Source organism: Siphateles boraxobius, unplaced genomic scaffold (assembly GCF_051911475.1).
Source record: "Siphateles boraxobius isolate OS27281-9 unplaced genomic scaffold, OSU_SipBor_1 55, whole genome shotgun sequence".
Classification (NCBI taxonomy): Eukaryota; Metazoa; Chordata; class Actinopteri; order Cypriniformes; family Leuciscidae; genus Siphateles; species Siphateles boraxobius.
In genome coordinates, this window is record NW_027509181.1 from 4,427,474 (window position 1) to 4,442,475 (window position 15,002).

Genomic DNA, 15,002 nt, shown 5'->3' on the forward strand with positions numbered 1-15,002 from the left:
TCACTTAGTATTGGCCACAGAATCTAGAGATTCCCCCGGTCATTGAAGTGTTTGGCTCCCTCCTACTCTCCTAGCCACAAATCGCAGGCTTAGGCCTCCTCTTCCCCTGTAACACTTCCTGTGTACTATTAACGCCATTTCATTACAGACCTTTCCGTCTTGGATGGTTGCATGTTACTTAAAACTTTGCTATCTTGCCATTGCTCTTTTCTGTTGTGCTCTGTTCCTTTCAGTTCACTTAGAGACAGAACCTATCTGGGACAACAAGGAACGCTGAATAATAGTTTGACAACCAAGCCGTTAGCATCAACAGGTGACCCCTAAGCTACCGCCCCGTTAAAAATCTTTATTCAGGCCATGCTGACCTACCCAAATTGTCCTACCAAATGATTTAACTGTCGGCATCAGTTAACCAAAATTTTCATACGCGGCATAGCCCGTATTATAGCGTGTTAAACGTAGAACGAACCTGCATACAGATAGCTTTATTAATCCCCAAGGGGCAATTTAGTTCCATTGGTCTCTCTCTGTGTGTGTTGTGTTCCTCTCGCCCACAGTGAAGCCAGTATGTTCCGGTCCTACAGTCCCACAACCCGCTGGGACAACCTGGAGACATGGCTGAGATTCATGAAACCTCCATTCCTGACCAAGGTCGCCAGTGACTCAGAGCCCCGAGCCAAGAGCATCGCAGACGTGGACAGGTTGATGGCGCACAAACCAAGCCAAAGCTCCCACGACAAAGACCGGTCAGATACGTCAACCTCACTTGCCAGCTGATCGCACAAGCACGTCTCCAGGAAAGGAGCCGCATCGCCCTGGAGCACGAAGTTGCAACGCTAAGGATGCAAGCCGAGGATGACAACGACCCCGAGCTACAGAAGGAAGTGGAAAGACTTCAAACTGCCCTATCTGATCTTCATCTGCACATAGACCAAAGAGTGCAGTCAGAGAAAAGAACCAGAGAGGAACTCAACGAGAAACTCCGACAAAAGTGAAGCCCCTTGCAAAGAGCAGAGACTGAACTTAAAGAGACTCGAAAGCCACGGCCTGCGAAAGAAACTCGCAAGAGGCCCGTGCTACCATCCACAAGCACGTTCAGCAGAGACAAGATCTCGAACACGAACTTGACACCGTTCACACAGAGTTGAAACCCTCTTATAGACCGGGAAGGGGAAACGCACACCACAAAGTTTCCCTGACCAGCCAGTCCGCACCTTTCAGCCAAGAACCCAGAGCTGTACAGGGGGGTGAAAGCCCACTGTTCAAAACATCACCAGCCAGCCCACAAGAACCCCCGTCAGCAGCGAGGGGGGAAGAGCCTTTCCAGGAGAGCCCCGGCCACTAACCACGGCATGGCTCCCAAAATGCTTAACAAGCTGGCCAGAAACATCCCTATGTTCACTCCGAACCATGCAGGAGGCCACAACGTGCACGCCATCCGCAGGACATTGACTTTCACTTACAAACTGTTACCAACGTCACCGCGTGGGACAGATTGTACCTGCTCAGAATCACGTCCAGTCGTGATGCGTGCAGCTTCCTCGACCGTCAACCAGAGACAGCCCAGAGCGGAACCCCTCTCGACATGCCACTGGTAAGCACAAGTCTGAACCCACATCAAAAAAAAAAAAAACACAGTGCCGCCACATCTGAGACAGCTGAGACCCTGAAGTCGCTGAAAGAGCTTCTTCACAAAAGACTTTCCAAAGGAGACAAGAGGGACAAGACAGACATCCTATGTCTAAGCGTAAGACCTGAACCAGGCAACCAGAACACTGCTCGTCAGCCTCAGAGCACAGAGCTAACTGTCACATCACAAAATGACAGCATCACCCAGCCACCACAGCTGACAGCTGCACAGCCTGAGCAACACAGCACAGTTTCCCACAGCTGGGTCCAAAAGCCCAAAATACCTAGAAATGCTGCTTGTCTGTCTGTCTCCGCAGAGAACTACACAAGACCGGCCCTAACCGCCCATCGATCACCACACCAGCCCCTACGCTAAGACTCCTGGGGAACCTGATCGAAAAAGGGGGTGGCCCGGAAACTCTACCTAGCCATCACTTTGGAAAATGAGGTGAGCTTGGAAGCCCTGGTAGACACCAGCTCAGACCTCACTTTAATGTCAGCTCAGCCCTTTGAAAGACTCGGCACTAAAGCTAAGAGCAAAGATCGAACTCTTATACCCCAGACGTGACAGCTGAACGTGCAGTCGTACAGCCAGAACAACATCCGGCTCGAACAAGTAGTTCCCAGGAACTCCAGCAGCCATCCATGGGTACACAGCCTCAGCACCAAGTCAAGATTCAAGTTCACTACCCTGCACCTTCCAGCTCGCCAGAGACCAAGAAATGCTGCTCAACGATGCGTGAACTGATACAGAAGGCCTCTAACACATAAGGCCTCCTCAGAAAGGGTCCCCTAAGATCCCATTGTTTCCGAACTGCAAAACCAGAAGGCACACAGAATGAACATAATGCAAGACTCTGTAAAAGGGTCCCTGGTCAGCATAAAACATAAAACTTTTAAAGTAGATGAAAATGTGTGCTCGAAGAGAAGCAAGACTCTGCATTAGACAATTTAGAATTTAACTGATTTAAAGAAAATCTTGAATGGACGTGTATGCCTCACCTGCCAACACACTATGCACAACTTTTTCGAAACAAACATTTGCTACATGCTGGTTGAAATGACACTGCTAAACATTAGTTTCCATGACAATAAAGGGTTACAGGAAACCCTAGCTCCAAATAAGGCATACGTCACCTTGACGCCATAGTGTAGGAAAACCACCTGAGTTGAAACTACTGTTAACCTACAGGTTTAATTTGATCATTGCAATCCAAACGGAACACAACATGCGATAAGCATTTTGATCACTGGTTGCTGGCTTGTCTAAATGCAGATAAAACAATAGCTGGAATTGACATCTCTACTGTAAGTGAAAGAGTCTTAGATTTCCAACTAATATAAGTAAGTTCAGCAGTAAAGCGTAAGTCTGTTTGACAAAAAAAAAAAAAAAATCTCATCTCAGCAGCTTGTAAACTGTACCGATATCTATCCTGCTTTGGTTAAAGAAATCCAAATTGCAGTATTGCTAAACCTGTTTCTGACAAAGGAAGCTCAGGACAGTGTTATATATACGTAGACCTGGGTGATGCTCCCCTTTCTACAATGTAAAGGCCTTACAAATTATTGTTAGATTGATGTAATTCACCTAAAAATTTTAGCTGCATCTACAAGCAGAGAGCTACCTAGCGATCAAAACTGTTCACTCGCTGAAGAGCCAGCATTTGTGCATGAGAGGGACGTAACTATAGATGCTTAGACAACCTTTGACTTACAGCAAATCTATTTCCTTACTCGGTAAACAAATAGAATAAGTTGTGTTAAGTAAAGAGAAGAGTTACATGAGTAAAACTAGCAAATGCCAAAACACAGTCGCATTTTACTTAATGTAACGTCAAGTTCTCAAAAGACTTTAAAGTATAGGCGCCCCCTTATAACCCTTTTAACCCGTTAAAAGGTGCAGACATTCTTCAGGTACTGTCGAATTGTTCTGACATGCTCTAGTTCCCATGACAATGACTTGTCACAGGAAGTGCTAACTCGTGATGTCACGTTGTAAACAAACCAGCCTAGGTGGCTAAGCTAACCTAACCTAGCGTCCATCCAGCTTAGGCTAAGCTAACCTAACCTAGCATCCATCCATCCAGCTTAGGCTAAGCTAACCTAACCTAGCATCCATCTAGCTTAGGCTAGGCTAACCTAACATCCATCCCGCTTAGGCTAAGCTAACTAATAACTCCTACAGTTAGCAGTTAGCATCATTTACTTTAAGCCTTAATTACAGCTGCTGTTTATACAGCCCAAAGTATTCTAGAATACTTTCCTTAACCCCAGTTAGGGTTTGTAATTCTTCACTTTCCGTACTTTCAATTCTGCTCAGCTAAAGTTCACCTTCACTAGTTTAGGCATAGGCCTTGCTGAGCACTGTAGGCTAAATCGCCAATTAAACTTAAGCTTAAGTACATGTAAAATGTGTAGCTAGAGAAGAATCTGTATAGTAATGAGAATTTTCATCAGCAGGTTGACTAAACATTTGAAGGGACACACAGAGTGGTCGTGAACACGCAACCGCTGTAACCCACCATCGAGTGTTGGTCCAAGCGAATTCAAAGTTTAGTCACTAGTGCTACTGACTATTCTCACATTCAGATCATTCCCGCTGTTTTGACCACTCACCCACGTTTTATTTTTATTTTTACTTTAATAATAATAGCATTCAGCTATTACCTTGTCTTTTCGGTCATCTATATGATTCAATTCCATTCCTCTCTTGTTGGAATGTGGTTCCATTTCCCATAGGGCCCAGAAAGGAAACAGAGACACCTTTATTTGTGATTTTGTTTATTTTCAACAAGTGCACTAATTTTTATGACCCTGCAACACAAGTAATTTCAACGATTACTAGGGCATAACTATAGTCCTGAGGATTGATAATAAGCCTAATTTGAATAGGAAAGCTGTCCTTTTTCCCCCTATCATTCACTTCGTCAAGCCGTAGTGAACCACTAGTTAAGTCCTGAGAAATAATTTAGTCATAAGAACCATCTTAAGTCAGTTATTTCATCTCGGCTATGCCCTTTCCGGGAAATACTCTCGGAACCGAATCAGTCTTAGCCTCCTAACATCCACAGCTAAGATGATAAGGATACAAGACACACTTCACTAGCTAGATACACGTGAAACGCATAGCTTTATGCTACATTCCTAGCGAACCCATTAAACCTTGGTTCTGAACTTTTAGGGTCATGCATTAGTCTCACCCCAAGTGCGACAAAATGTCACAGAGCCTCTGCTTAACCTGACCTTAACGTTCCAGCTTACCAAAGACTATGACAAACAATGGACACTATGAGAAACCACCTCTCATACCCCTCCAACCACCCACGAACGCCGTCTGCACCCACCGACAACCAATGCCCCTGACAACCGACGTCTACCGGCACATGCTGCGTGCACAAGACAACATTCAGCGTTCTGCACCTGATGCCATCACTGCGCCACAGCTTGTGGTGCCACAGTGCAAAAGGGGGGTCATGCCAATGTATGCCCATGACGCACCATGTGCTGCACACCGCAGCACCAGAGACACTTGCAAGACACCGAACCAAGTGGCATACCGGCGTCCTCAAAAGCGGAAAGACTGTCCTAGCCAACCAAGGACGACACTCGCTGAAATTTTTCCTCCCTTTCTCTTTCTCTCTCCCTTTCACTTTTACCAGGATGCTGCTGTGCCTCCAGCCAACCAGAGAGCAGCCGCAATCGGAGATCATCTCACCAGGTCCGGCATCAGGCATCGTCCTGAGGGAACAACCGGGACTCCTGATCACCAACTGCCGGACCCACACCCAGAAAGTATATGTTCGACTAGACCCGCGTAATGTTTACAGAGCACATTACCCCAGCGCAGTGGCCCAATACAGTTGGGCCGGTGCCCGATGGACAGAGGACTCCCTCACTCACGCTGAGGCCGATGTCAGGCACATGCTCAACCAACTTGAGAAAATGACTGTCACACAAGCGGAGCTAAGTGGACACAACCGCCGCTCCAAACGGTTCCTTGGAGCTTTGCTCGGAGCCGCCGCTGCCGTCGGAACTCTGTTTAACATCGGTATGTCTAGTGTCAACTCAGTGAACTTAGCCACCGTGAGACGGCACGTGGCCGAAATCCGGACTGAAATCCCACAGATAAAAGAGCAACTCAACACACAAAGTGCCTCCCTTCAGACCATCGGCAAGACTTTGAGGGGAACTGTGGTGGTTCTCAACACTCACAGCGTCCTGCTGAACCAGACCGTGAACTTTATGAAACAGCTGTTTACGGTTTTCCAGAATGACTTTGCTCAAACTCAGCTGGTCACAGCCCTGATGGCAGACATGCTGCGGAAGGTGAGCTCTTCCATTGACAGCCTAGCCATGGGAAGGATTCCACCGTACCTGATACCCTTAAGCCTTGTCCAAACGGTGCTGGCTTCCGCCGTCACCACGCCAACTGACCCTCTACAAATACACCTCACCTGTTGTCCAAGCCTGGACCGCAGCCGACACCGCGCTGTGTATCTCTATGGTAGTCAGCCACATCCTGTCACTAGGCCTGGCCTTCATCCTGTATAGGAGGCTCAACGAGATGCGAACATCGACAGCCAAGCTCACGAAAGCCGTGTCTGGAGGTTTCCGACGGAACCCCCGGAAAGAGGGGATCACACCAGACACCGCTTTGAATCTCATCGAGCTGAGCCCTCAGCCTCAATAACCACCTGCTACAAAACCCTCATGATTCACCTGCCATCCGCCATTGTGATGATTGTCGTCCGATGATGTCTCCACAGAGACGTCATCCGACGAAAAGGGGGAATGTACGGTATGAGCGCAGAATCATGGAGTCAGCATTCCTTAACACAATAAACACACGTTAACAGGGGTTTCTAAAGCCCCAACCAATGACTCTTCCAATTCTAAATCTTCCGTTAGCGCCAGCCAGTCTGGAGGGTAGATTAGTTTGTGACACCTTTACAGCGTAATGAGTCCCCACAGAGATCCTCGCGCGATCCTGATTTGTTCGCGAGCCAACATCCAAGAAGACCGTTATCTCCAAACCCCCCTCCCAGCGAGGAAGGAATGCCAGATGCGCAAATGAACAACACACACTCACACACACACACACACACACATATATGCATCTATAACATTAAAACCCAGAAATGAGTGATTATGAAATGTATACATGATGTATTCCTGTATGATTGAAGTTTATACTGTATCCTGTCTATCTAGGACTGTTAGTTATGTAGTTGAACCTTGCGGACTTCTACAAAGGTCTAAGAGTTTATATATATCCTTGTATGCGTAACAAACACGGAGTGATTGGTATTAAACGAAATCGCTCAACTTGCTAGAGCCAAATATATGTAAGAAGTTAATGAAAAATATAGTTTACTATGTTTTCCATCTTTGGAGTGAAAAGAGACCAAAACTAACATCACTGGTGTTCTTAGATAACGGCGTTTACGACCCAAAGGAATGTTCACAGAACTGCCACCCTCTCTGAATTCTAACCAAGGAGGAGAAATGAATCCTGTATTCATATATATAAAGTATATGCTATTATATGTCCACTTGAGAATTGTATGAACAATGTATCTAAGTTCCCTATTCCATGAGTTGCCTTTTTGTGGTTTGGTCTATGTTTCTCGACAACTCTAATGCGATAATGTTTTAAACTCGGCCAACTAATGTTTAACCAAATCCATTTGTGGCAAGTTTGGTCTTGATAAACTCCAATCTTCATTCCCCAGTTGTTAATTGACATTACATTTTGCTAAACTTGTGACGCATTAGTATTATAAGAATTGTGAAGATTCTGCTCTTAAACACCCTAATTTCGTCGGTTTTAAATGTCTCTCTCTTAGACAAAGAGCAATAAAAACCAAAGTCCCGCCTGTGAAATTCCAACCCTCTAATTGGCCAAGTCAACAGGAAGAGGCCGGATTTCTCCAAGGTGATAAATGACGCTTCCCCCCTCCGCTCGTCTCTCTGTTACTCTGACTGTCAAAAATGTAGGGTCTCGCCTCCGGGCGAGCTCTTCGCCTTTCTTTTATTTGTTTCTAGTTTAGTTTGTGTTTTTCAGTCTTAGATAAGTCTCCGTGTTTAATTCCAATCGACGAGTGAAAAGAACACCGCGTGACATATCTCTTCAGCAAATCCATCTACAAGGGACCTTTAAACGAGCGCGCGCTCGTTTTGAAGGATAAACACGCGCACGTGACCATGTGGCGAGAGACGCACACACGCTTCTTCACCAGCCATGCGAAGATGTGACGTTAACTCCGCGTGATTTCCCCGTAGAGATCTTTATTTCTTTTCTTTGTTAGTCAGAGTTTTGTTTTCCGTAGTCGACTCTGTTCACTTCCACAAAGTGAAACAAACTTAGCCGAACTATTTTCCTTTGGTAATGTTACCCCAAAGACTTGGAAACTCCGTTCAACGCGCGCCAAGCAGCACCCAGTGACGCTTCCTAAAGGACTCCGCTCACGCACGCGCAGGAATGCCGCGACACAGAGAGACCCAGAAACTTAAGTATATCTCTTTATAGAGCTTCTAAGAAGCATTAAGATGATGTTTTCGTGTTGTCACAGGCAGGGGACTGTCAGGGGAATGTTGCCAATGCTCTCTCTCTCTCTCTCTCTCTCTCTCTCTCTCTGTCCCTTCCCCTCTCACACGTGTTTCCATTGTCCACACTCTATGCATTTCTCATTCATCGATGCCTTATCGTGTATTGTTGTTTATTATGTTTGTAAATACATATATCCCATGTAACCGTAGTAAATACATAAGTAGTTCTGCCTTATTAAATTCATTATATTCATCTGATTGATGTACTGCCTTTTTGCTCATTTAAGTCCCTTAAGTGCCAAAAGATCTTATAGCAACAAGCTTACAAATTAAAGATACTTTAAAGAGTATGTGTTTATAGGGCAGGAAACCCAATTCTTGTGGCCACAGAATTGCTTTTCCTGAAATCCTATAAAGTAAGATGATATTGTGGATTCCCACAGATATTAGTCTGACAATTGAGCTAATTAATTTTGCCTGGTTTGTAAAACGTGGTCCGTGCAGGTAATTGCAATCAACTTGTGGTTAAGTGCAAGGATACACAAGCATGCATGCAGGTAAAATTACATATCATCCCTTATCGGGAGTTTTATTAACATGTAAGACTGATCTAATCCAAACATGTATGAATAATTATTAATTACCAATTATTAATTATGATATGCAAATTCCCCACGGATTAGATCCGCCCAGAGTCTTTACACCACCCTTCTTGGGGACAATGAAGTACAGGCTAGAGAAGCCGGTCTTCATATCGGCTGGAGGGACCGGCTCAATCGCATCCCTCGCCAGTAGGAAAGCGATGTCCGCGCGCCAGGCGGAGGATCTACCACCGGCGGACGGGTGGAGGCAGCATGTGCCGGATGGCCTCCGTCTGCTTCTGGGCGGCAGAGAACTATTGGGCAAAGTACTCTAACGCGTCGCCGATCAACCCAATCTGTGATATGGGGGAGTCCAGGAACTGAAACTTGTCCGCATCCCTCATGTCCGCCAGGTTGAGCCAGAGATGGCGCTCCTGGACCACTAAGGTGGATATCAGCAGACTGATCGCGTGAGCTGCAAACTTCGTGCCCCGGAGGGCGAGGTCTGTTGCAGTGCAGAGCTCACCCATGAGCTCACGGTCTGTGCTACCCTCGTGCCTGTTCATGTGTGCCTGGTGGACCTGAAGCAGCACCCAGGCATGCAGAGAGGAAGCGGCTTGCCCACAGGCTTTGTAAGCCTTGCCCGTAAGGACGGACGAGAACTTACAGGCCTTAGAGGGGAGACGAGGATCCCCCTTCCACTAGGTAGCGGTCACCGGACACAGTTGCATTGCGACAGATCACTCCACTGGAGGGATAGCCTCATAACCCTTCCCCGCTCCTCCGTCAAAGGGTAGTGAGGGAGGAGGAGTTACTTAGGCAGTTTCTGGCAGAGAAAGGTGCCGTCCATGCCTTCGTAAACTCTCCCAGAGGGAGGCAGCACAGCTGAGTTGTCACCTCCAGAGCCCAGCTCACCCTCCGATGCTGCGATGGACATCATGTCCTCTGGAGGGGATCCGAACGAAACGGCTGGTCGGTCCACTACAGAGGGACCAGCGGGCTCATCAGGGAGCTCCACCGGCTGCGGTGTGAAAGAGGAGTGAGGGATCCACGGGGTTTTGTTGGGCGGATTACCCATCACTGTAATCCTCAGATCACCCAACCCACACGGCACTTTAGCCTTCTTCTGGGAAGTTGGCCCAGAAGAAACACTGAAGCGGAGCATGGGAGTGAGGACTCCACCTTCGCAAACGAAGACGAGTATTGATCTCAACATCGAGATGGTCATATTCCCGCAGTGGGAACATGAGTCATCCACAAGAGCTGCTTCAGTGTGCTGTAAGTCCAAACACATGATGCAGTAATTGTGACCGTCAGAGAGGGACAGAGCCCTACCGCATTTAGAAACGTACTGATGGAATGGCATCTCAAAAAAGACGCAAACAGACCCGTGTTGCTCTTTCAGGAAATGGGACCCGTCACCAGTGCCTGAGCACACAGGGGAATGACCGCGGCAACACTGAACAGTGAACTGAAACAGTGAAGCACTCACTTCCTCCCTCTAACCAACCGTCAATAAACACAAACACAGAGATTTGATGCTGTTCAAAAAGCAGTTGAGAGCTCAGAAGCTTGCGATCACCGCTGCAGTCGTGCTGTAGAACCACCAGAACTGGGAGAGTCTTCCAGAAGAACACAGACTCACTCGCTTGTTGTATAGAACAAAAGTCTTCAGAGACATCGACACTGATCAGCTATGAAGCGAAAGACAACTGGTGCGTGCATCCACTTCTGTATTTATACCCGCACTGCGGGGCGGAGCATGTGATGCAATTCTTGCACGCCAATGTGCATTGGCTCGTTTTAACAATACTCGAAGATGACAGGCTCCCTAAGCCTGATCCCAATCAGTCGATATAACCATGTGCATTGTTTATATATCTGCTGCTTTAAATGCTCATGTTCTTTAAAGTCATGTGGATTCTGCTTCGTCTGAAAGCTCTGAAAGTTATTCCAACATTTTTTTATATCTCTGTGTTGCAGAGGTGGAAGCAAGTCACACATGTACAAGTAAGTGACAAGTAGCTAAGTGTCAAGTCCCTTTCATCAAGTCTCAAGTCAAGATTCGAGTCGCAGTGCACACACAACCAAGCAACTCAACTCACATTACCAAATAACAGAAGCAAGTATATTTGCCACAACCTACTAATTTATTTTTCCCTCAGAGATTATTAACTTTATTATAATAAAGTTAATCATCTCTATAATAAAGTTCCAATTATACATTGTTTATTATAAAAAAAATATCATTTCATAACTTATTGGCCTGCATTAAGCAAAGCAAACAACCAAGGAGATTGCTGAAACTGCTAAAATTGGGTTAACAACTGTCTAACGCATTATGAAAAAGGAGGGAAGAAATGTGGTCAGAAAAAAATCTTGAATGATGGGTGAAAAGGATTTGGTGAAATCGAAGCGTAAATTATCAACAGTAGAGCTCATGACTATGTTTAAAAGTGCAAGTAAGAGCATTTCCATACTCACAATGCGAAGAGAAATCAAGGGATTGGGACTAAACAGCTGTGTAGCCTATTGAAAACCACTTATCAGCGAGGCTAATCGGGGAAAAAAAGACTTCAGTTTGCTAGGAAGCACAAAGATTGGACTCTGGGGCAATTGAAAAAGGTCATGTGGTCTGATGAGTCATGATTTACCCTGTTCCAAAGTGATGGGCGCATCAGGGTAAGAAGAAAGGTGAATGATGTTATGTACCCAAAAATTACCTGAACATACTAATGACCAGGTTTTTCCAACAATGGATTTTTTCTTCCCTAGTGGCCTTGGCATGCATATTCCAAGATGACAATGCCAGGATTAAGCGGGCTCACATTGTGAAGAGCATGAGACATAATTTGCACACATGGATTGGCCACCACAGAGTCCAGACCTTAACCCCATTGATAATCTTTGAGATGTACTGGAGAAATGGCGAGGAATTATTGCAGCTCTGGACGGAAATAAACGTTGTGACATTTTACAAGCATATTAAAACGATGCCACAGCAAATGTGTGCTGTAATCAAAGCAATATGGGCTATCTGAAATTGCTTATTCAAGTACTAAATAAAAAATAAAAAAAAAATCATCATGCAATTTTTATTATCTAATGTTTTGTCATATGCCGTCTAATGGCAACAGACACTTCGTTTGGTTTTGTTGGATATGTGTGTCAGTCTGTTGTCGTTGGTCACCACTTAATTTTGTTCAGTCAGCATTTGTCAGATCATGGAATGTCTGAGAAATTAAATACTGTAATCTGGTGATTTTCCTCATTGGTGGCAAATTTGTAAGATTAAATAGTTGAAATAGCCTTTGTTAACTGTATTGCCAGCCATGTGGCCAAACTATGTGTGAATCTTCCAGACCATAAGGATGCACTAATTATGAGGACAAAAACAGGACAGAAAAGCTTTTAATAGAAATTGATAAACTCTGTAGCATATGGTGCTTTTGGTGGTAAACTATTTGTGAAATGGCAATTTACCTTATAGTGTTGTCCATGCGAGACACAGTTAGGAACGCAGCCAAGTTAGCAGTGTAAGACGAACACACAATCAATGTGAACAACCACCAACTGCCCATAACTATCCTCAATGCCACAGAACCCACTACAGAATCTCCACCTGTGACAAAAAAAAAAAAAAAGAATGTTGGTGTTCAGGATGTAAAAATGTATTTTGAATTGCAATAAGTAAATACAAAATAAAAAAGTAAAACACTTCCTAATCCATTTCTTTTGTAACATTATTTTCTCTTAAATCACTTTCCCCCTATAATCCTTTTATAAAAGTTTTTTTTACATTTTACATTTTTTTTTTTACATAATCCTGATTCTGTACAATGGAGGCATACCACATCAATTAGATAGCAGCAGAGCAGATGTCTAACAAAGGGTATTAAAATATTATCATATGGTGTCAAAAACGTGAATAATATATGACACACTAACACAGTTTCACATTATTCACCTTAGTCAATGGAGGAAGCCAGAAATGCTACCATTAGTCATCAGACTTGCTAATTCCTCATGTTTAAGGCTGTGTAAACTGCTGCAAAATATTTGTTGTGTTTTGTACAATCTACTCTCTAATTTTCATATGGTGGTAAGCTACAGAAATATGAGATAGAAACAGGCCAGATTCAATAACTAGCTGTTAGGCTTAAAAGGGTTGGTAGGCTGTAGGCTATGCCAAGAATTAATAGAGGCAGCTGGGGGTTTAGCATGCTAGTTGCTGAGGTAACCATTTATTCCATTTTGTCTCTTGAATAAGAACCAGCATATCCCATGCCTTATTCAAAGAAACCTTTCACTGTTTTGGTGCACTTAACACTCCTTGGTGTGCTGATTTTGAAATTGGAATTAAAATGTATGCAAGGGTAGGAATTTATGATGAAAAAGGTACATCTCAACTATTAAATTTGAACATATTCCATAAAACAATATTTACAACCGTTTTTAAAACTTGACAGAAATGTTCACCCTTTTTCTCACTGCCATGCTGTTCCAAACGAATAGGGCTAAAGACACACCTTAAGGAAAATTTAATTTTACTACTCCTAGAGTGAAAAATTGCAGAAAAATAATTGTTTTAATTGAAAATGTATGGAGCATTTAGTGCGAAAATAAATAAATGAAAGTGGTTTGTTTAAAAACCAAACACATGTACAGTATGAGGTGGTGAGGTAAACTCAACGTAAAATGCTGACCAGTGGTGCAAAAGACACCCAGTATTGATAAATACAGTACTTTAGCTAAAGTATGTTTTGGGTAACATCTAATAGTTTAACATAATTATGTCATCAAAGAGTGTATCACATTATGTTTACTCTTTAAATTAAACAGTAAAATAAATGCATAAAAAATAAATAATAATAATAATAATAATAATAAAAAAAAATCTATTTTTTTGCATCTTAAAAATTTACAGCACCCAGACTAACATGTCTTAGACACTTAGATTTATTGATACCCCCATATCAGCTTTTTTCTTTTCATCTTTCTAAGCCCTGAGTCAAATCATCAACTGATTCCCTGGATGCTAAAGATGATTTGTTAAGTTCTGTCTGAACATAACCTTTGAATCAACACGTGGGAGAAGAATTCATTGGAGTACCTTGTTGTACAAAGGCTCCATAGACAATCCATATAGCACTATGCAAAGAGTTAAACATGGATGATGCGTGATGGGCTCCTGGAGGATTCTGGGAGCGAAGCATCTGCATCCGTGTCAGTAGGAAGATCAAAACGCCCACCACAGGAATGGCAGCTGCGATACAGGCCCACACAGCCAAGTCAAAAGGAGCAAACAGGGAAAAAATGTTGATCTTTTCCTCGGGTTTGCGATGTAGGATCCCAACAGAGTAATCCATGTAGCGTTTGCTGAAGTCCACAACGTTCTCTCGCTCTGGTGTTATAGTAATGGCAGAAACTGCCAAATCAGCTCTCTGTAAAGACAAGATTTAAATTTACTGTCCAGGTTAAAAAGGGCCTTACATAAATGCATACAAATTAAATAAAAAAATATTTTCCTAATCAGTATTTTTTTGATAAATTTTTTTTCAGTAAAAAATTGGGATTAAGCCACAGCATTTGTATATCTTTGCCCCACTGTTGGTTTGACTGCTTCCATTACTCTCCTCGTTTGTAAGGGTGCTTTCACACTGGCAGTTTAGTTCGGAACGGGGCACGGTTCGCAATGAAAAATCGCTAATGTGAACACCGTGATACTTATGACCATCCCCAGAACAAATCAACACATCAGCATACAGAACACAATATACTGTATGCTGGTGACCTTTTCAGCAGGATAATTTGAGCAAATGAATGGGCAAGAATTAGTTGAGTAACGTTGAATGGCTTTGGACATATAAATACAACTATGTTAAGAACACGTGCCTTGTTTATGAGTTCCCCGATCATTCCATTCCAAGTGCCATTGGTCAGCTGAGAACCATATTTGCTGTCTGACACCTGGTAGATATCATACTTGAATCCTAGGATCTTGGCCAAAGCGTCCAGGACATCAATTGAGAACCCTTTATATCTTTTGGGCTGTCCGAGGATGTTCTCTGCCACCATCACAAACGGATCCTCCTTTGAAAAGGAATATTGATTACCAACATGTACAGATACATTTCAAATGGCTGATACAACTTGCTTCAATAATTTCTATGGCTCTCTGGAGAACCTTTCTGCAGGAGATGCTTTCTGGGCTGGGATAATGATTACAATTAGATCATAAGG

General features: G+C 43.8%; 1 protein-coding gene across 2 annotated transcripts in view; it reads right to left on the reverse strand.

The window, feature by feature from the left end:
- The window catches only part of grid1b (glutamate receptor, ionotropic, delta 1b), an 816,517-nt gene that overhangs the window by 42,646 nt on the left and 758,869 nt on the right, over positions 1 to 15,002 (reverse strand). For both annotated transcript variants that reach the window (XM_077205908.1, XM_077205910.1), the window contains exons 10-12: positions 14,655 to 14,852; positions 13,873 to 14,203; positions 12,243 to 12,381 (exon numbers count right to left, since the gene is read on the reverse strand). In XM_077205908.1, coding sequence (XP_077062023.1) covers positions 12,243 to 12,381; positions 13,873 to 14,203; positions 14,655 to 14,852 — 668 coding nt within the window. The remainder of the gene's footprint in view (positions 1 to 12,242; positions 12,382 to 13,872; positions 14,204 to 14,654; positions 14,853 to 15,002) is intronic.